General features: G+C 42.4%; 2 protein-coding genes and 1 long non-coding RNA gene across 7 annotated transcripts in view; 2 read left to right on the forward strand and 1 right to left on the reverse strand.

Moving 5' to 3' along the window:
• Positions 1-1,908: 1,908 nt before the first annotated feature.
• On the reverse strand, positions 1,909-3,088 carry LOC144330829 (uncharacterized). The gene is made up of 2 exons (XR_013397379.1): positions 3,008-3,088; positions 1,909-2,656 (listed from the first exon to the last, which is right to left on the reverse strand). It is a non-coding gene; the product is annotated as an uncharacterized LOC144330829 (long non-coding RNA).
• On the forward strand, positions 2,596-6,370 carry POLR2K (RNA polymerase II, I and III subunit K). 3 transcript variants are annotated; one of them, XM_028852798.2, is made up of 4 exons: positions 2,596-2,734; positions 3,868-3,937; positions 4,348-4,440; positions 5,639-6,370. In XM_028852798.2, exons 2-4 carry the CDS (start codon positions 3,877-3,879, stop codon positions 5,659-5,661), a joined length of 177 nt encoding a protein of 58 aa, XP_028708631.1. In that variant the 5' UTR covers positions 2,596-2,734; positions 3,868-3,876; the 3' UTR covers positions 5,662-6,370. The 3 variants fall into 3 exon arrangements, with proteins under 3 accessions (XP_028708631.1, XP_015001282.1, XP_015001281.1); XM_015145796.3 differs by lacking the exon at positions 2,596-2,734 and adding an exon at positions 3,157-3,304; XM_015145795.3 differs by lacking the exon at positions 2,596-2,734 and adding an exon at positions 3,157-3,228.
• Positions 6,371-10,724: 4,354 nt separating this feature from the next.
• The window catches only part of SPAG1 (sperm associated antigen 1), an 80,722-nt gene continuing 71,477 nt past the window's right edge, over positions 10,725-19,969 (forward strand). For all 3 annotated transcript variants that reach the window (XM_015145786.3, XM_077943914.1, XM_077943915.1), the window contains exons 1-2: positions 10,725-10,792; positions 14,891-15,032. In XM_015145786.3, the coding sequence (XP_015001272.3) occupies positions 14,893-15,032 (140 nt within the window). In that variant the 5' untranslated portion in view covers positions 10,725-10,792; positions 14,891-14,892. The remainder of the gene's footprint in view (positions 10,793-14,890; positions 15,033-19,969) is intronic.

The raw sequence follows: 19,969 nt of genomic DNA on the forward strand, positions 1-19,969 counted from the left end.
CATGTCTGGCTAATTTTTTGTATTTTTAGTAGAGACAGGGTTTCACCATGTTGGCCAGGCTGGTTTTGAACTCCTGACCTGAAGCAATGTGCCCACCTTGGCTTCCCAAAGTGCTGAGATTACAGGCATGAGCCACCGTGCCCAGCCCTTTGCTTTTCTTTCTTGCATTGGGTGTCACACTATCATTGACTTCAGAACTCTAAAAGCTGTCTGCTTACCACAAAATCTGATGCTTCTTTTTGGGACCATCCAATAAAACGTAATGGGAGATTTCCCAAATTACCATGATATTCAAGCTCTCTGGACATATTTAAGTGAATATAATCAAGGAAAAAGGAAACACAGAGATTCAGGGGAAAAAAACAGCAACTTGCATCTCCATAACCTTCTGAATAAAGAGTTAAAAAGCACTCTTGTCCAGGATGGCAAGACAACTACCCCCATTAGAACAAAGCAATACAATGACGTCTGGCATGTAGTACATGCTCAGAAAAAGTTAGTTAATGCTATCATTGATAATAGGGTAGCTTACACTGACCATACTCCCAAGTGATCCTAAAACTACCAGTCTCTGCTGATAGGAAAGAGCATGTTGGATTGGGAACTAGCACCAACATAAATTCTTGTTGAAATTCTGAATCTTCTTGCTATGACTTGTCATTACCTTGCCCTTTTGTAGGGCCCCAGGACCCATTTGTATTCTACCTATGTTGATCCATTTTGATCTCCATAATTGTTCTGCACCAGAATTATCTTGATATTTCAACTGGAGAGTTAGAATACAAGATAGCTTGTAAATATGAAAGTATGACTTTTGGGAACACTCTGTCATCTCTCTTAGGTTAACAATGGTTCCATCTAATAGTTCTTAAAGGGAAGCCTATTGTGCCTCTTCTGTTAGATCACCTCTTTGGTTAAGAGGAAAGGTACTTTGTGACAGTACTAATGGTTAAAATATTTATGCTCTGTAAGCCTGTCTGTGAAGAAAGAAGCCAGGAACTACTTGTTCCCCTGAAAGGTTTTTAAATGGCATCTTCCTGGGAAAGATCAACTTAAATCCCTCAAGCTGGTCTGGGGAGATGCAACAGAAGGAGTTTGAACTTCTGGAAGTGAAAGCTGAAGCTCAAAGCTCTCAGATTTCTGGATGGAGAGCCCGAAAGGAGTATAACCTGCTTAATAAAATATCAGACATATTGCGTGTTGGGGGAAAGAGTGCCTACTTCTTTCATTAACTTTAAAATAGTTATTAACAAGTTGTTTTTTAATTCTTTTAGGTAGCTTCATTTTCTTCACCCTACTAAGTAAAATATCTTCTGCAAAAAAGGGAAACCAACGTAAACGTTCTGAACCCAACTGATCCATCATATTGAAATTTTGGTATGTGAAAGAACACACCTCCACTGAGCAGAGTGTTTTGTTGTTCTATGGTGGAATACATAGAACGGAGGGAGGGAGAGTAGACAACAAAAGCTACCAAAATCTCTCAGATTTAAGTGGGAGTTGTTCATGTAGCTACCATCACGCTAGCCTTTGCTTTAAAACAAGTAAACGGATTCGGCAAAGGATGTAACAGTAGTGTGTCCAGAATTGGTCGGTTCTTGTCTTGCTGACTTTCAGAATGAAGCCTTGGACCCGGGCAGTGAGTGTTACAGTTCTTAAAGACAGTGTGTCTCGAGTTGTTCGTTCCTTCCAGTCGTTGGTTCCTTCATGGTCTCACTGGCCTCAGGAGTGAAGCTGCAGACCTTTGTGGTGTTACAGTTCACAAAGGTGGCCCATCTGGAGTTGTTTGTTCCTCCTGTCTGGAGTTACTCATCCCTTCTGGTGGGTTTGTGGTCTCACTGGCTTCAGGAGTGAAGCTGCAGACCTTTGCAGTGAGTGTTACAGCTCATAAAGGCAGCTGGGACCCAGTGAGCAGCATTAACGTTTATTGCCAAGAGCAAAAGAACAAAGCTTCTCCAGCATGCTAAGGGTCCCCAACCCTGTTGCCTCTGCTGGCTCCACCGGCCTTTTATTCCCTTATCTGGCCCCACCCACATCCTGCTGATTGGTCCATTTTAGAGTGCTGATTGGTGCATTTACAAACCTTTAGCTAGACACAGAACACTGATTGATGCGTTTACAGTCCTTTAGCTAGACAGAAAAGTTCTCAAAGTCCCCACCGGATTAGCTAGACATAGAGCGCTGATTGGTGCGTTTACAAACCTTTAGCTAGACACAGAGTGCTGATTGGTGTGCTTACAATCCTTTAGACATACAGAAAAGTTCTCCAAGTCCCCACTCGTCCCAGAAGCCCAGGCGGCTTCACTTCTCACTGGCACTGGCCGCGGGACTTTGCAGCACCTAGTCCCGGGCACTCCGGCAGCCTAGAGGGGGCACTTCCCCAGATCAAGCCCAACAGGCGCCGGCAGGCCGCGCCCGCCCGGAAACTGCGCCGGACCGCGAGCGCCCCGCGCAGCCCCGGCTCCCGCCCGCGCCTCTCCCTCACCTCCCAGCGAGCAGACGGAGCCGGCTACGGCCTCGGCCAGCCCCAGAGAGGGGCCCCCACAGCGCAGCCGCGTGCTGAAGGGCACTTCCAGCGTGGCCAGAGCGAACGCAGAGGCCGAGGAGGCGCGGAGAGCGAGCGAGGTCTGCTGGCACGTTGTCACCTCTCAGTAGCCTATAAGAGAAAGGGCCAGAAAGCAAAAACAAAATCAAGAGAAGGATAAGCGGCAGCTGCCCCACTGCCACACTACAGGTATCCATTTTTAAAACCAATGTGGAAAAGTGTTTTCCACGTGAAAATCATTGGTGTAGTCGATTCTATTACGTTCGTCCGAATAACGGCTAGCCTAGTACTTCATGAAAAGTGTCATCTCGGTTTTTCTCCTAACCATCTACGCTTCTGGAAAAGTGTTACTTTGTACCACTACATTAGTCAGAAACACACACCGCCTTGTACTTGCATAACTGTTACAATGCTGTGCTTTCCTGCAAAATTAAAATAGCTGGGGAACAAACAGGCACTTACACCCGTAAAATCTAACAGAAAGCCCCTGCTTTACCGCCTTTGCGCAATCCGGACTCTCGGGCCACGCCTGGGGCGGAAGAGGCGGGGAGAAAGAGAGAGAGAGAGAGAGAGAGAGACAGAGACTCCACTGTGCGTCATGTACCAGCGCCGGAAGTTGGTCTTGACGCCTAGACGAGAGGGTTGTATTTGGAAACGCGGAGTGGGAAGTTTTTCGGTGCTGTGTAGGTAGCGAATTGGCGGATTGGGGTTTGTGGTGGATATCTGGGCCAAAACTGGAAAGACACCTGGAGTAAAAAGGTCCGGTATGGGGGTAGAGTTGAGAGTGCCTGGGGATACAGTCCATGCTATCGTTCTTTTCCCTATTTTCTTTTAGTTTAGATGTTTAGCCAATAGGAGTTATTTCATTGTTCTTTCCTTCGGTTAGCCTGTTCCCCTGTTGAGGGATATAATTTTTTTTTGGCTAACTTCTACTAGAGTTTGGGAAAAATAGAACTTGTGTTAAACGAAGACGCGAGCTTTACAGTCAGATCTGTATCCCTTTGACTTTTAGTAGCTGAGTGATCCTGCGGAAATTAACGTGTCTAAATATCGGTCGCTTCATCTATAAAATAAGAGTGATGTCTCCGAGCATTGTTACGAAGATTATAATGGCCTATCATGTATGGAGTAGTTATTATGTCCAGTTTCGGGTAAACGCTCAATACTTGTGTGTATGCATTTCGTGCTTGAGACCTATAGGATTTGGGGAAAGGAGCAGATTAGGAATTGGGATCTTTTTAGCTTTTCCTGAGAAAAATGGGCCCAGATGGACTTGTGAGAAGCCCTTTTGAGATATTCAGTATTTGAGTCTGTGATTTCAGGGGCTAACAATGGACACCCAGAAGGACGTTCAACCTCCAAAGCAGCAACCAATGATATATATCTGTGGAGGTAAGAGTAACACTTACATAAAGTAAGAATATTTAAGTTTTTTTGAAATTGTTACATTTATTCTTTGCTTAAATGAGTTACTGGTCTTCAAAGTTATAAAGTAGAACACTTTAGCAACCATAAAAAAAAATCTCCTTGAGGTCAGTAGACCTGGGTTCGTCCTTGGTCTTCCGTTTACTAACAGAAAAAATCAAAACTCATTGAGATTTCATTCTCTCTCCTGGAAATATGCATGGCCTACAACCCTTTTCTTTCCTACCTAATACATTTAATAATAGCAGCACATCCTTGAGATTGAGTATATTTTAGTGTTTTGAATTGCTTTAGGTGAAAAATGTAGTTAAGATAATTTGTCTGTAATATTTTCCTTTTAGGCATTGAGTAAATTTTTTTTTTTTTTTTAATTCTAGAATGTCACACAGAAAATGAAATAAAATCTAGGGATCCAATCAGATGCAGAGAATGTGGATACAGAATAATGTACAAGAAAAGGACTAAAAGATGTATCCTTTTAACTGTGCTTTCTAAATATAAGGTAGGAGGAAATGAATAATGCTGGGGTTGATAAAGATGAATGATAGGGATACATTCTGAGAATTGTGTCCTTAAGCAATTTCATCATTCCTACAGAAACCTAGACCGTATATCCTACTATACATACACATCTAGTCTATATGGCATAGCTTATTGCTGCTAGGCTACACACATGTACAGCGTGTTATTGTACTGAATACTATAGATAGTTGTAATACAATGTTTTTGTATATCTGAGCATAGAAAAGGTACAGCAAAAATGTAGCATCATCTTATGCGACCACTGTTTATATGTGATCCATCTTTGACCAAAACGTCATTATGGATGCATGACTACATTTGTATAAGTATTCATTCTTGAGCTTGATTTTATGGACAAGCTAAAGTTCACAAGAAGAAATACAAATATTGCATATACTACCTAATGGAAAAAGTTGAGCATACAAATTGTTCAAACATTGAGAGTAGGCCCAGCATGGTGGCTCACACCTATAATCCTAGCACTTTGGGAGGCTACAGAAGTTCAAGACCAGCCTGGGCAACATAGTGTGATCCTATGTGGAAAAAGAAAATACTGAGTAAATTGTTATGCTATAACTAACACATTTTTTTTAAATCGACAGATTATCACCTTTAACATTGCTTTAGTGTTTTTTTTTTTTTTTGAGACGGAGTCTCACTCTGTCGCCCAGGCTGGAGTACAGTGGTGTGATCTCGGCTCACTGCAAGCTCTGCCTCCCGGGTTCACGCCATTCTTCTGCCTCAGCCTCCCGAGTTGCTGGGACTACAGGTGCCCGCCACCATGCCTGGCTGATTTTTTGTATTTTTTAGTAAAGACAGGGTTTCACCGTGTTAGCCATGATGGTCTCCATCTCCAGACCTCATGATCTGCCCGCCTCAGCCTCCCAAAGTGCTGGGATTACAGGCATGAGCCACCGGGCCTGGCCTGCTTTAGTGTTTTTCGATACATTTTATGGAAAAGGTGGTGATAAAAATTGAAAGTGTTTTTAGTTTATTTAAAAACCAGTTATCATAGTAAATAGTGAATTCCATTCTTTTTTGTATTTTAAGTTAAATAACCAGCTTATTGCAAAGAGAAAGTGACTGAAATCTTCAATTTTAATAATGTTTAAGTACCGTTTTTGTCCTTAACTAAAATTAATACAGTGGTTGTTTTTGATGCTCGATGAAACCTGGGAATTCAGAGGAGTGTCTTCACTTATACTTGGATTCGCTGTCTTAACGTTTCTGATTGTTGTATTTCGATTTTGCATACTGTAGTTCTCTCTTATCTTTGGGGGATACATTCCAAGGCCCCCAGTGAACTCCTGAAACCTCAGATAGTACCAAACCTTTATACACTGTTTTTTTCTATATATACTATGATATATGTGTGAGAGAGATATATATATGTTAAAGTATAATGTATAAATTAAGCATAGCAAGAGATTAATAACAATGTAATAGGACAATGCTAACATACTGTAATAAAAGTTATGTGAATGTGGTTGGTCTCTCTTGCTCTCAAAATATCTTCTTTTACAGTACTCACCTATTTTAGAATGTGGCTGACTACAGGTAACTGAAACCACAGAAAGGGAAACTTTGGATGAGGGGGGCACTACTGTACTTAGGAATACAACTATATATACATATGATTTTATTTTTAAGACCATATTGTATTTGGGTATCTACTAATATTCTGTATAAAGCAATTTTTTGTTCCATTACATTACTTTTTGTTTTATTGTATATGTAATCTGACGTACAATAAAGGGTAAAGTTGCTTCCCCAAACCATACTTTTAATCAAAACCTAGAATCATCTGCAGTCCTTGTTAAAAATGCAGGTTTCTAGAACCCTCTGAAGTTCTGATTAAATAAATTTATTGGAAACCACTGTCCGTGTCACTGTGTCATTTGATATGGAGTATACCATTTTGCTTGTTGTCAATACGCATACATCACCTTGAGTTCAGTTTTTCATTTATTACTAGGTGTAGGCCTTTCTGTATTTTCATATAATGTTTGACTCTCTTTTAAATCTCAGAATTATGAAGGGAAACTTTGTTTTCTGTAAGGCAAAATCAACCCCAAGCAAAGTGAATAAGCAGGCTATTAAGCCAAGTGCAGTTTCCCAGGTGTAATCACGCATTAAGGTCAACAGTTCTACTTTTAGGATATAAAAAGAACAGGCAGTGACTCGGGAGGCTGAGATGGGAGGATCACTTGAGCCCAAGAGTTTGAGGCTACAGTGAGCCATAATCGTGCTGCTGCACTCCAGCCTGATGGACAGAGCAACACCCTGAGTCAAGGGCTGGGGAGGGGAGCATTGGTTTACACTGAATTATTGGATAAATGTTTAAGTCTTTAACCTGATCTTTGGGATGTAGAATTAATGGTCACACCTACATGCTATTCTGTTCAAGGATTCCATGGTTGTGGAATGTCATGTTGGCCAGCCTGATGTGCATTTTAAAGATTAGATGTATTCCAACTTTATTAATAGCTATGTCTGTCTTTGACATTCAAAATATTGTCCATGATATTTTGTAAAAAAAAAAAAAAAAAAAAAAAACCTGTATTTTTACTACCATCTTCATATATTAAATTCTATAAATTTATTACATGCTATATGAAATACTGCCATGCTCAGATTTTTTTTTTTTTTTTTTTTTTTTTTAAGACAGTGTCTCCCTCTGTTGTCCAGACTGGAGTGCAGTGGCATGATCATAGCTTACTACAGCCTCCATCTCCCAGGCTTACATAATCCTCTCACTTCAGCTTCCTGAATAGCCAGCAAGCACGTACCACCATGCTGGCTGATTCTTTTGATTTTTAGTAGAGATGAGGTCTCACTACATTGCCCAGGCTGGTAATGAAATTGAGGTTTCATAATTTTATAATTCTAATATATTACTTCCTGAACTTTTTAGATATGGGAGTCCCAATACATGTTATTTCTTTATGACAGTTCCCTAAGCAGATAAACCCCAACTTATGGGATAATACACTTCTCTTAACTCTTCTAATTTTAGACTAAGTCCTTTGCATATCAGTAGTTTAATTAAATATTGTCAATCTGGTTAACTGGACAGAAGAACTTAATGCAAAAAGTATTTCAGACTGCTTTCGGTCAGCCACTTACCTTTTTGTGCTCCCTTCATCTATTAACTAGAAGAAATTTTACCTCTTACCTACCTAGACAGTTTCAAGGAAAAAACTGATATAAAATTGCTTTAAAAATATTCTTTTGAATAGTGCTCTGTCAATATGAAAATTAGTAAGCTTGAGCTTGATGTTAGCACATCACTTGGTACCCTATAAACTGCTTGCTGACTGGACACACTGAAAAGCACATCTTTGTCCATGGGAAAAGTACTGAATGGAAATTTGTTCAAATTCAGCCCTGCCCCTCAATGACTGGCCAATTCACTTTATTTCTTTTAACTTCAGCTTTATTATCAAACTGAAAGAATTATGATTATAAATAATCTTAGGGAGTATAGAGATAAAGTGCTTTAAGATAGCTATCTTAAGAAATTGGAGTTACGAAAAATTCAAAAATGAAATCAGAAATGAAGCCAGGAGTGGTGGTTCACACTTGTTTTTTTTTTTTTTTTTTTTTTTTTTTGAGACAGAGTCTCGCTCTGTCACCCAGGCTGGAGTGCAGTGGCCGGATCTCAGCTCACTGCAAGCTCCGCCTCCCGGGTTCACGCCATTCTCCTGCCTCCGCCTCCCGAGTAACTGGGACTACAGGCGCCCGCCACCTCTCCCGGCTAGTTTTTTGTATTTTTTTTGGTAGAGACGGGGTTTCACCGTGTTAGTCAGGCTGGTCTCGATTTCCTGACCTCGTGATCCGCCCGTCTCGGCCTTCCTAAGTGCTGGAATTACAGGCGTGAGCCACCGCGCCCGGCCAGTGGTTCACACTTGTAATCCTAGCACTTTGGGAGGCCAAGGCGGGAAGATCGCTTGAGCTCAGGAGTTCAAGACCAGTCTGGCCAACATGGTGAAACCCTGTCTATACTAAAAATACAGAAATTACCTGGGTGTGGTGGTACATGCCTGTAATTCCAGCTAATTGGGAGGCTGAGGCATGAAAATCGCTTGAACCCAGGAAGTGGAGGTTGCAGTGAGTCAAGATTGCACCACTGCACTCCAGCTTGGGTGACAAGTTGCCTCATCATACATAATACACACATGTCCTCACCCTTCCTTAGAATAAGTTCTGTGTAATAAGTTTAGGTGGAGTGGTTATTTGAACAAAGTGGACTGAAGAATGAGAAAGAACATTATTGAAACAGGGAAAACACTCCATGTAAAAGCCCTGGGGTGGAAAGTGAGCTTAATCTTGTTCCCACTTCAGAATGAGGCCCATGTGACTCCAACTTCATGACAGGAGGGATAATGGAAGGAGATGAAGTTCCAGAGATGGGCAGAGGCCAGCTCACTTAGGGTGTTGTGATGTGAAGCCATTGGGACAGTAAGCAGGAGGGTGACCTGGTCTGATGTGAAGAATCACCAGGCTGTTGTGTGAGAATAGACTATATAGGACAGGTGGCAACAAAGAAACAACAGACCATCTGTAATAGTTAAAAGTTAGTGATAATGGTGGTTGGGCCAGGGCTGTAGTTGTGGAGGTGGTGAGAAGTATCTGCCTGTGGGTTACATTTTGAGATTGAGCCAATGGGACTTACTGATGGATTGGTTAGTAATTAAGAGCTTAGTAAACAATATGGGCTTTGGTGTAAGGCTTTGGGTCCAAACACCCGCGCCACCCCTTGTTACTTGGCTAAGTGACCTTACCAGGCCTCGCCTTATCTCCTTGTTTCTTGGATGATACCTTCTTTTATCTCTATGAAGACTAAAGTGATCTTTTTTTTAAAATTTTAAAATTTATTTTATAGAGCAAGCCTCTCACTATATTGCACAGGCTGGTCTGAACTCCTGGGCTCAAGCAATCTGCCTGCCTTGGCCTCCCAAAGTGCTGGAATTACAGGCATAAGCCACCATGTCCTGCCAAGCATTAGAATTTTTGCCACTAACAGTGCTTGGTAGCAGACTGCAGATCTCTAATTTAAGTGCAAAAGGGAAAGAGAAATAAATTTACAGAACTGCCAGGCACTGTAAATGAACTTTGATCTTCATGATCTATTTTAACTATTTGAAATTATAAAACTGAAGTAAATTTCCTGACAAGTAACCTCTATTGTTTTACTCATCTGAGTTGTATTAGTATTTTGTCTTATTCACCTTTTCATCCCTGTGCTGAGTATGGTGCCTGACTCATAACCAGCACTCAGAAAATGTGGAATGCATGAAAAGGAAGAGGGAATCTTGTCTTTCATTTACTCTTTTGTTTAAAGAGGAAGAAGTAAGTAAATCTTGGTTGCAGTGCACTCTGAAATTTTAATTACATTTTTATAGTTAAATAGGAGTAATCAATTTACTTAGCAGGGAATATAGCAGTCCAGGATAACAGACCACTAACAGCATTTAAAAATATATTTTATTTATGGGCCAGGTGTGGTGGCTTACGCCTGTAATCCTAGCACTTTGGGAGGCCAAGGCTGGCAGATCACTTGAGGTCAGGAGTTCAAGACCAGCCTGGCCAACATGGTGAACTCCATCTCTACTAAAAATGCAAAAAAATTAGCCGGGCGTGGTGGCGGGCATCTGTAATCCTAGCTACTTGGGGGGCTGAGGCATGAGAATCGCTTGAACCCGGGAGGCAGAGGTTGCAGTGAGCCAAGATCACGACACTGCACTCCAGCCTGGGCAACAGAGCGAGACTCTGTCCCCAAAAAATTAAATACATGAATACAATAAAAAATTTTAAAAATTATTTATATATATAAATAAAATATTTATATATTTTATATATATTCATATATATATTGTAGAGGCAGGCTCTCACTGTGTTGCCCCGGCTGGTCTCGAACTCCTGGCCTCAAGCCATCCTCCTGCCTCGGCCTCCCAAAGTGCTAGGATTACAGGCCTGAGCCCTCTGGGCCCAGCCGATTCCAGCGTTTTAACTCTCTACAACAAATTGAAACTCAAACGAGAGTAAGGGGACATCTCACACCAAGTCTTATGCCCAAATGGCCCTCTGCCAGTGAAGGCGGGGAAGGTGAACATGGGGCCGGTGGGCAGATCTGCCGGACAGCAGGTCGGGGCGTGGCAGAGGCCTAGTCCCCGCCCCGGCCGTCAGCCTGTCGCCTTTGGCTCGGGCCGGGCGACCAGCCCCTCCCTTAGCACCTGTAGCGCAGCTAGAGTCGGTGCGGCGGCCGCGACCTCTCCGAGGCGGCGCGCTGAGAACCAGGTGAGTGCCTGTGTGTACCTGCCGGCCGGGAATAGAAGACCTGTCGCATCTCAGTCCTTACTTCCCGGAGCAGGGGTGAGAGGTCGAGGCGGGGAGGCGAAGGGGCGGTGGGCCGCGAGGGAAAGGGAGCCATGGGGTGGACGTCCTTCAGGGCCGGGGAACACACGGGGCTTTCCAGGCCGCGGGGGACGGTGGCGGGTGTCGGGGCGCGGTGGCAACGCTGGAGTTCCCGGGTCCACTATCGCAGTCAGCCCTGGTGACCCAAGCCAGGGACTGGGGAGCCAACTGAGACCGTTGCGGCTGGGCCGTGGGGCTCCCGGCTCCCGGCGGGTCCTGGCGCCGCTGTACATAGAAACCGTTGCCACGGCGGCAGGATGCCGTTTCTTTTCGGTCCCCGACTGCAGGGGGCGCTCGGCCCTGTGGATGCAGGAAAGAGGGTGCCTCGGTGGGAGAGACCCAGCTTTTCGCGTTAGCACGCCCCAGCAGTTTGAACTGGAGGTATTACTAAGCTGTAAATCCAGCTGGGACCGAAGGTTTTCCCAATCAGAGACAGACTTTGCAAACAGAGGTGGAAGAGTTCTAAAGTATTGTATAACTTGGTTTTTGGAACTTGAGATGGATATTCAGTAGTCTTGAGGTGTATCCTACAGAAAGAAAAGGAAAAAAAATGGTAATTTTCAAAAAGGATTCTCAGAGAGACTTGGTCCAAAGGTAGTGAATTCTCTCACTTAATTGTTCAGTTATAGATCCAACTCCTTGTTGTACTCTTTCTCCCCTTCTCACTACTGCACTTGATTAGTCTTTAAAAAAAAAATTCTCAGAAATGTTAAAACGGTGTTCAGAATGAAATTCATTTGATTAGGTAAGAGATGGCTCTATCATTTCATGTGTTTTTAATCACATTTTATTGAAATCATAAAATCTCAGGGGTTGCAAAATACCTTCAATTCAAGGTAATCTATTTTAATCCCATTAGATGCTTACATCTCTCCCACCATAGATCCCCCATTCTTTGGAAAAATCCTCCTAAGGCAACCCATTCTGTTCTGGGCAGCATTAATAATTTACAAGTTCTTCATCTTGCTTTCCTGTAACTTCTACCCTTAAGGTTATCCTTGTCATGGGAGCCATTCATCAATAGGCCCTGCAAGTATGAGGTGAAAGCCACATCTAATTTATCAGCTAGGTCTCATCCTGAAGCCTAAGAACTGTCGTCTATATCTTATACCTAAGTCAAAGCCGGCAGGAATTTGGAGAAGTGGACAGTGTCATCCTTTTCTGCAGAGGTCTGATATATAAACAGACTCCCAGAGGGTTGAAAGAAATATTTCTATGAATTAGACCCATTGCTACTTCTTGTTTTTAAAATTATTGCCCAAGTACAGTGGGTTTTTTTAAAACCTTTGACAGTGACCCACAATAAGAAATATAGTTTACTTGATAACCTCGTGCATTTATATAAACACATAATTTCCATTTATGTAGACATGAAGTAAAAGTTTTTATAAAGCAATATTTACTTTAATATTATATGTCAGGTAGTCCATTTTTTATTGTATTCCATCTCATTATAAAACAATGTTAATTGCAACTCACTAAATTTATTTATGGGTTGCTACCTGCCGTTTGAAAATCACTGGTACAGTGGTTAAGTATGTAGGCTCTGTAGTTAGCCTACTGAGACTCTTATCCTTAGTTCACTTGTCGACTTGCTCATTTATAAAATAGGAATAATTATTAATATCCTTTATGAGAGAGGTTTTGAAGATTAGGTGAGGTCATCTATGGCACATGGTAATTTAGCTCCATAAATGTTAACTGTTATTACTAACATCACTTAAAATAAAATCTACCCGATACAGTAATTGAGGGATTAAATGAAGTAATATATGTAAAGTACTGAGAATGGTGCCTAGCATACATTAATAACTATATATTTGTTGCTATTATTATTATCATTATCATTAGCAGCAGTATCTTTAAAGTAAACTTCTCTAAGGCCTCCTTATTCCCAATTCAATTAAATTTAGTGAATGTTTCTGAAGGGGTATAGGCACTACTTATTATGTTAGCCCTGGAGCTATGAGGATAAATAAAGTAAGCTCTTTCACAATCTAGAAGGGAAGGCAAATAAACATAATTCAAATATGTGCGCTGAGAGAGGTAAGTACAGAGCCCGGCACGGTGGCTCACGCCTGTGATCCCAGCACTTTGGGAGGCCAAGGCAGGCAGATTACTTGAGGTCAAGAGTTCAAGACCACCTATCTCTACTAAAAATACAAAAATTAGTTGGGCGTGGTGGCCCACACCTGTAATGCCAGCTACTCGAGAGGCTGAAGCAGGAGAATCGCTTGAACCCAGGAGGAGGAGGTGGCAGTAAGCCGGGATTGTGTCACTGCACTCCAGCCTGGGTGACAGAGCAAGACTCTATCTCAAAAAAAAAAAAAAAAAGAGAGAGAGAGAGGTATGTACAGAGTGCCCTTAGTGCCCTTAGAACATAGTTCATTGTGTGGCGGGGAGAAGGAGGCAGGGGGTGGGAAAAAGGATTGTGTTAAGGCAAGTTACAGAAAGGATGTTATTATTTATGTTTGTAGTGAATCACAAAGAATGGGATGTTAACAGACAGCTAAACAGAAGGTCATTCAAAATTAACATTAAAAAAATCTTAAAAAGCAGTTTTGGCACCACAACCTCCTCTGTCATTGTATTCCAGCTTCGCTTAAGTAAAGATTAAGTGAGGTAATCCATGTATGGCCCATAGTAATTTAACTCCATAAATGTTAACTGTTGTTATCAGGGACAGAGAATTCAAAATTAGTAGACTTCCTCCATGGAAAAAACCCTCTACCTTCTTTTCCTACAGAAGTACCTAGAAGGGCTGGGTGTGATGGCTGACACCTGTAATCCCAGCACTTTGGGAGGCCAAGGCAGGAGGATCACTTGAGCCCAGGAGTGCGAGACCAGCCTGGGGAACATGGTGAAACCCCATCTCTACAAAAAAACTAAGAGAAATTAGCTGGGAGTGGTGGCACGTGCCTGTAGTCCCAGCTACTCAGGAGTCTGAGGTGGAAGGATCACCGAGTCCAGAAGGTCAGGCTGCAGTGGCCCACGATTGCACCACTGCATTTCAGCCTGGGTGACAGAGTGACACCATCTCAAAAACAAAAACAAACAAAACACTCCACCTCCTTTTATACAGAAGTACCTATGTGGCAGGCCAGGTCTCACTAACACAGGCCTCCATAACAACGGTTTCAGTACTGACTGAGGGGTTAAGTTAAATATTAGAAGCCAGTGCCCTTAGACAAAGGCTGGGATGTAACAAAAGCTCACCAAGAGTTTTGCCTAGGCCTTCCCTGGGCCTTAAAGCATGACAAAATAGCAAAGGAATTTTTAACAGGACCCATTTAGGATTAAACAAGTTTTATTGTGGGTCTGAAGAAACTCCCCAGACCTCCACAAATAAGTTTATGGGGGGTCTGAAGGAACTCCCCAAACCTCCGTAATTTAGCAGGAGACAAGATAAGGGTAATCGCCCCAGCACCTGGACCCATTTAAATTAAGTAAATTTACTGAGACCCCAGAGGAAGGTCTTCAGGACTCAGACCTTAGTTATACATTAAAAGAAGTTAATCACTTATGTCTTTAGATGAATGCACACTTACACATGGACATATAGCTTAGAAGGTATATAAGCTCTGGAAAACTTTGTAATTTTGAGTTGGTCTGGCGATAATTTCCAGGCCTTCTCCCTGTAACCAGTTGCAGAAATAAATACTCTCTTCCTCCTCAATTCATCTGCATCTCATTATTGGGCCACAAAAACTAGCAGGCCAACCTTCAGTTTGGTCCAGGAACACCTAGGTGGGACAGGTACAATGGCTCATGCTGGTAATGCCAGCACTTTGGGAGCCTGAAGCAGGAGGATTGCTTGAGGCCAGAAGTTAGAGACCAGCCTGGGCAACATAGGGAGACCCTGTCTCCACAAAAAAATTTAAAAACTTCAAAAAATACAAACAAGTACCTACATGGTTACTACTATCCAAATTGAGTATTATTTATACATTAGATTAATAACTTTTAAATATTGTATTTCAGCTATGACCACCAAAGATTATCCATCATTGTGGGGCTTTGGAACAACAAAAACATTTAAAATTCCCATTGAACATCTGGATTTCAAATACATTGAAAAATGTTCAGATGTTAAACATCTGGAAAAAATTCTTTGCGTGCTCAGGTAAGCATTTAAAATCATTTCATGTTTTAGTATGACCGTTTTAATTATCCTGTTGTTGCCTTCTAAAGGTAAAAGCTACGTTAGAAATTGTAGGGTCCAGCCCCACAGGGTCAGTGGGTTTTTCTCCCCGTGTGTGGAGACGAGAGATTGTAGAAATAAAGACACAAGACAAAGAGATAAAAGAAAAGGCAGCTGGGCCCGGGGGACCACTACCACCAAGACGCAGAGACCAGTAGTGGCCCCGAATGCCAGGCTGCACTGATATTTATTAGATACAAGACAAAGGGGCAGGGTAAGGAGTGTGAGCCATCTCCAATGATAGGTAAGGTCACGTGGGTCACATGTCCACTGGACAGGGGGCCTTTCCCTGCCTGGCAGCCGAGACAGAGAGAAAGGGAGGGGAGAGAGAGAGACAGCTTACGTCTTTATTTCTGCTATCAGAGACTTTTAGTACTTTCACTAATTTGCTACTGCTATCTAAAAGGCAGAGCCAGGTGTACAGGACGGAACATGAAGGCGGACTAGGAGCGTGACCACTGAAGCACAGCATCACAGGGAGATGGTTAGGCCTCCGGATAACTGATGTCAGGCCCTCCACAAGAGGTGCCCTCCACAAGAAGTGGAGGAGTAGAGTCTTCTCTATAAACTCCCCTGGGGAAAGGGAGACTCCCTTTCCCGGTCTGCTAAGTATCGGGTGTTCTTCCTTGACACTGACGCTACCGCTAAACCACAGTCCGCTTGGCAACAGGCATCTTCCCAGACGCTGGCATTACCGCTAGAGCAAGGAGCCCTCTGGCGGCCCTGCCAGGGCATAACAGAAGGCTCGCACTCTTGTCTTCTGGTCACTTCTCACTATGTCCCCTCAGCTCCAATCTCTGTATGGCCTGGTTTTTCCTAGGTTATGATTGTAAAATGAGGAGTATTATAATATTGGAATAAAGAGTAATTGCTACAAACTAATGATTAATGATATATATAATCATATCTATGATCTATATCTAGTATAACTATTTTTATTTTATATATTTTATTACACTGGAACAGCTCGTGCTGTTGGTCTCTTGCCTCAGCACCTGGGTGGCTTGCCGCCCACAAGAAATACTGAAGAAAATTCTCAAATATTGAGATTGTTGTTTTTGCCCATGCATGGTAGGTCCCAAAATAGTGGTTTTGATCCTATGGTTAGTTTGGAGAGTTTCACCTAGGTCTACTGCCAGCATGAGACTTAGGCTAATTAGTATCCAGGAGGGCATTTTTCTTGGCTTCTCTACATTTTCTAGGAGAAGGTAAAGTAGTTGTGAAAGCAGCCATTAGGGTGGGGTGTGATGGCTCATGCCTGCAACACTAGCATTTTGGGAGGCCGAAGCAGGTGGATCATTTGAGCTCAGGAGTTCAAGACCAGCCTGAGCAACAGGGTAAAATCCTGTCTCTACAAAAAGTACAAAAATTATCTCGACCTGTAATCCCAGCTACTCAGAAGGCTGAGGTGGGAGGATTGCTTTGGCCTTGGAGGCTATAGTGATCCCTGGTTGTGCCACTGCACTCCAGCCTGGGTGACAGTCTCAAAAAATTTAAAAAAAAAAAAAAAAAAAAAAAAGCTATTAGGAGGTAAGCTTATCTCACCAACCTAGGCTGGTGGCACTTTCCCACTTCATATCACCTGACAACAAAGGAGGGTGACCCACCACACGCTGATCACATGGAGGGTGGCGGGGAGGCCTGAAGGTAATACCAGAAGGCAGGGAATCAGGACCTTTTCAGGGTAGAGCCCCATCCTAGTGACTGTCCCACTGAATATACATCAAATGTGATTGTTAAAAATGCATATTTGAGGACCCTATTCCCAGCAATTCTGCTTCAAAAAATCTGGGGTAGGGCCAGGGAACATATGATTTACCAGTGGAGCTGGCTGATTGATATGCAGGTGTTCAAGGAACCCACTTCAAGAACACTGTCCTGAGGAGTACCAACCTGTGACACCTCTTTTGGATTTCTTTTCTTTTATCCTTCCTTCCTTCCTTCCTTCCTTCCTTCCTTCCTTCCTTCCTTCCTTCCTTCCTTCCTTCCTCCCTCTCTCTTTCTCTCTCTCTCTCTCTCTTTCTTTCTTTCTTCTTTTTTTTTTTGTGTGTGTGTTTTTTTTAAGACTGGATCTCACTATGTTGTCGAGGCTGATGTCAAACTCCTGGACTTGAGCAATCCTCCTGCTTTGGCCTCCCAAAGTGCCGGGGCCTCTTTGGATCTCTTAAGCTATTTTCATTTAGAGACCAGAGTTCTATTGCAGAAGACACTTGTGGAGCATGAGCTACTTTCCAGGAATCTAGAATTCCTTTTGCTCTGTGGTGGTTCTTTATTTCCTCTATCCCTATTCCTTATCGCTGGGTTCTTTCCTTTTTCTCTTTCATCACCTTTAGCTTCCTGTCTTCCCTGTTGGTCCCCAGCCAGACGCTGATGGAAAGTGAAAAATCAGTAATATCAATGGTTTTCCCTTTTTTAGCAGAATATTATCATGTATACTTGGTCAAGGATGGATAAATAAAAATGAAAAGTTTATTGGATGAAACAGTTGGAAAGCTACAGTTATAATAATGTTGGTTCCATGAAATTCTATGAATAGCCTAATTCAGTGATAATATATTGAACTTGGAATTGTTTTTTAAAATTTAATTTGGAAATGAAATTTTTTTTTTTTTTTTTTTTTTTTTTTTTTTTTTTTTTTTTGAGACGGAGTCTCGCTCTGTCGCCCAGGCTGGAGTGCAGTGGCCCGATCTCGGTTCACTGCAAGCTCTGCCTCCCGGGTTCCAGCCATTCTCCCGGCTCAGCCTCCCGAGTAGCTGGGACTACAGGTGCCCACAACCTCGCCCGGCTAATTTTTTGTATTTTTAGTAGAGACGGGGTTTCACCGTGGTCTCGATCTCCTGACCTTGTGATCCGCCCGCCTCGGCCTCCCAAAGTGGGAAATGAAATTTTATATTTTTCTAGAAATGTAAGAATGAACAGACCTACAAAAGAATGGGAAAAGACTGATTTTCCTTAAAATAAAAGGAACAGATGTCTCCATTTAACTCTCTAAGGAAAGAATTCTGTTCCTTGAGTGGTTGAATTTCAGGGTGTTTTGTTTAAGCTGTTTATCTGCCATTTTCTTCCTACCTCTTTGAAAAAAAAAAAATTTAACTATGAACAGAAAATCTTTGTTGAAAAGGAAGTCCAAATTATCTTTCTGCCAGTCTCTAATACTGACTTTATGAGTTTAATATCATGTACAAAATGAACATATGAACATACATATGTTGAAGAGAAAATATTCCATTTTTGCTAAAGTTTTGTTTCTTTGGTTGATATTAAACTGAAATTTATATGATACATGAGATTTGAAACTTAAAAAAAAGTAAATGGGCTGGGCGCGGTGGCTCAAGCCTGTAATCCCAGCACTTTGGGAGGCCGAGACGGGCGGATCACGAGGTCAGGAGTTCGAGACCATCCTGGCTAACACGGTGAAACCCCGTCTCTACTAAAAAATACAAAAAACTAGCCGGGCGAGGTGGCGGGCGCCTGTAGTCCCGGCTACTCGGGAGGCTGAGGCAGGAGAATGGCGTAAAAACCCGGGAGGCAGAGCTTGCAGTGAGCTGAGATCCGGCCACTGCACTCCAGCCTGGGTGACACAGCGAGACTCCGTCTCAAAAAAAAAAAAAAAAAAAAAAGTAAATGACAATTTTTTTTTTTTTTTTTGGGACAGAGTCTCTCCCTGTCACCCAGACTGGAGTACAGTGGCGTGATCTTGGCTCACTGCAACCTCTGCCTTCTGGGTCAAGCGATTCTCCTGCCTCAGCCTCCCACGTAGCTAGGATTACAGGCGCTCGCTGCCTTGCCTGGCTAATTTTTGTACTTTTAGTAGAGAGTCCGTTTCGCCATGTTGGCCAGGCTGTTCTCGAACTCCTGACCTCGAGTGATCCGCCTGCCTCGGCCTCCCAAAGTGCTAGGAATACAGGCCTGAGCTACAGCGCCCAGCCTGATAAAAATTTAATATAGTTAACTATTCATTGATATGTTTATTGACTTCATCATAAGCTATATATTTAATTAAAAATCAAACTATGAGTCTGCAAACCAGATGCTATCAAACAAATTGCCATCCATGATCCATAATTCTTTTTATATTTTTAACTCAGACAAATATGTAAGATTCAGTAAATTTTAATGTTTCAAATGTTTTCCAAAAAATTATCAGAAATGCCCAGTTATAAAATAGTTGGATAATCCATTTACCCCAAATGAACTACCTGTTTGTGTGTGAGGTAGCAATGTTCTGTGACACTATTACGCTTAATTCATATGCATTCCCTCTTCACATGAAGAGTACAGACAACAAAAAGGGACAGATGAGTCTTATTATTCATTGACTCTTGGTGTTTTCATCGTGCGTTAAATGCCTGATTTCAATTTTACGGCAACAAAAAATACCAATATTTATTCTGAAAGGTAATTGTATGTTCCAAGCAGGCAATATTAACAACTTCCATCACGACTCTAGGAATAATTCGCAGTTCTGAACCATGTTTTAGAAAAACATTTCCAGCAGTCTGTACGGGATATATTAATATTCCATCATTGATAATAATTGCACTTCTTGGAGCAGGAACTTGAAATTCTGAAATTCTTCTGTTGCAAACTATAAGACTGCTGTGAAAGGTGTACTTTCAGGAACAGAGTACTTTTTATGCCAGCCGCAGGTCAGACCTCAGAGTGATCTTAAAGGAACCCATTCACGTGGTGGTGCCGGGATGAACCCAGAACCCACGCCAACTCCGCGGAGCAGCCCCACTGCCTCCACGGTGCTGGGGACCACCCCGCCCCAGTCACCCTTATCCAGTTTTTAAAGTGTATGATGAAAATTGGTTCCTTTGGAGTTCCTTTTTTTTCTTCATTGTATCGTTCCGTAG

This window comes from Macaca mulatta, chromosome 8, assembly GCF_049350105.2.
Source record: "Macaca mulatta isolate MMU2019108-1 chromosome 8, T2T-MMU8v2.0, whole genome shotgun sequence".
Taxonomy (NCBI): domain Eukaryota; kingdom Metazoa; phylum Chordata; class Mammalia; order Primates; family Cercopithecidae; genus Macaca; species Macaca mulatta.

What these genes read in the sequence shown, in the direction of transcription:
- POLR2K (XM_028852798.2), top strand. Translation starts at nt 3,877, where the DNA reads ATGGACACCCAGAAGGACGTTCAACCTCCAAAGCAGCAACCAATGATA. An exon ending in AATGATATATATCTGTGGAG is followed by an intron (nt 3,938 to 4,347) that starts GTAAGAGTAACA and finishes TTTTAATTCTAG; the next exon opens with AATGTCACACAGAAAATGAA. An exon ending in CAAGAAAAGGACTAAAAGAT is followed by an intron (nt 4,441 to 5,638) that starts GTATCCTTTTAA and finishes AAATTAATACAG; the next exon opens with TGGTTGTTTTTGATGCTCGA.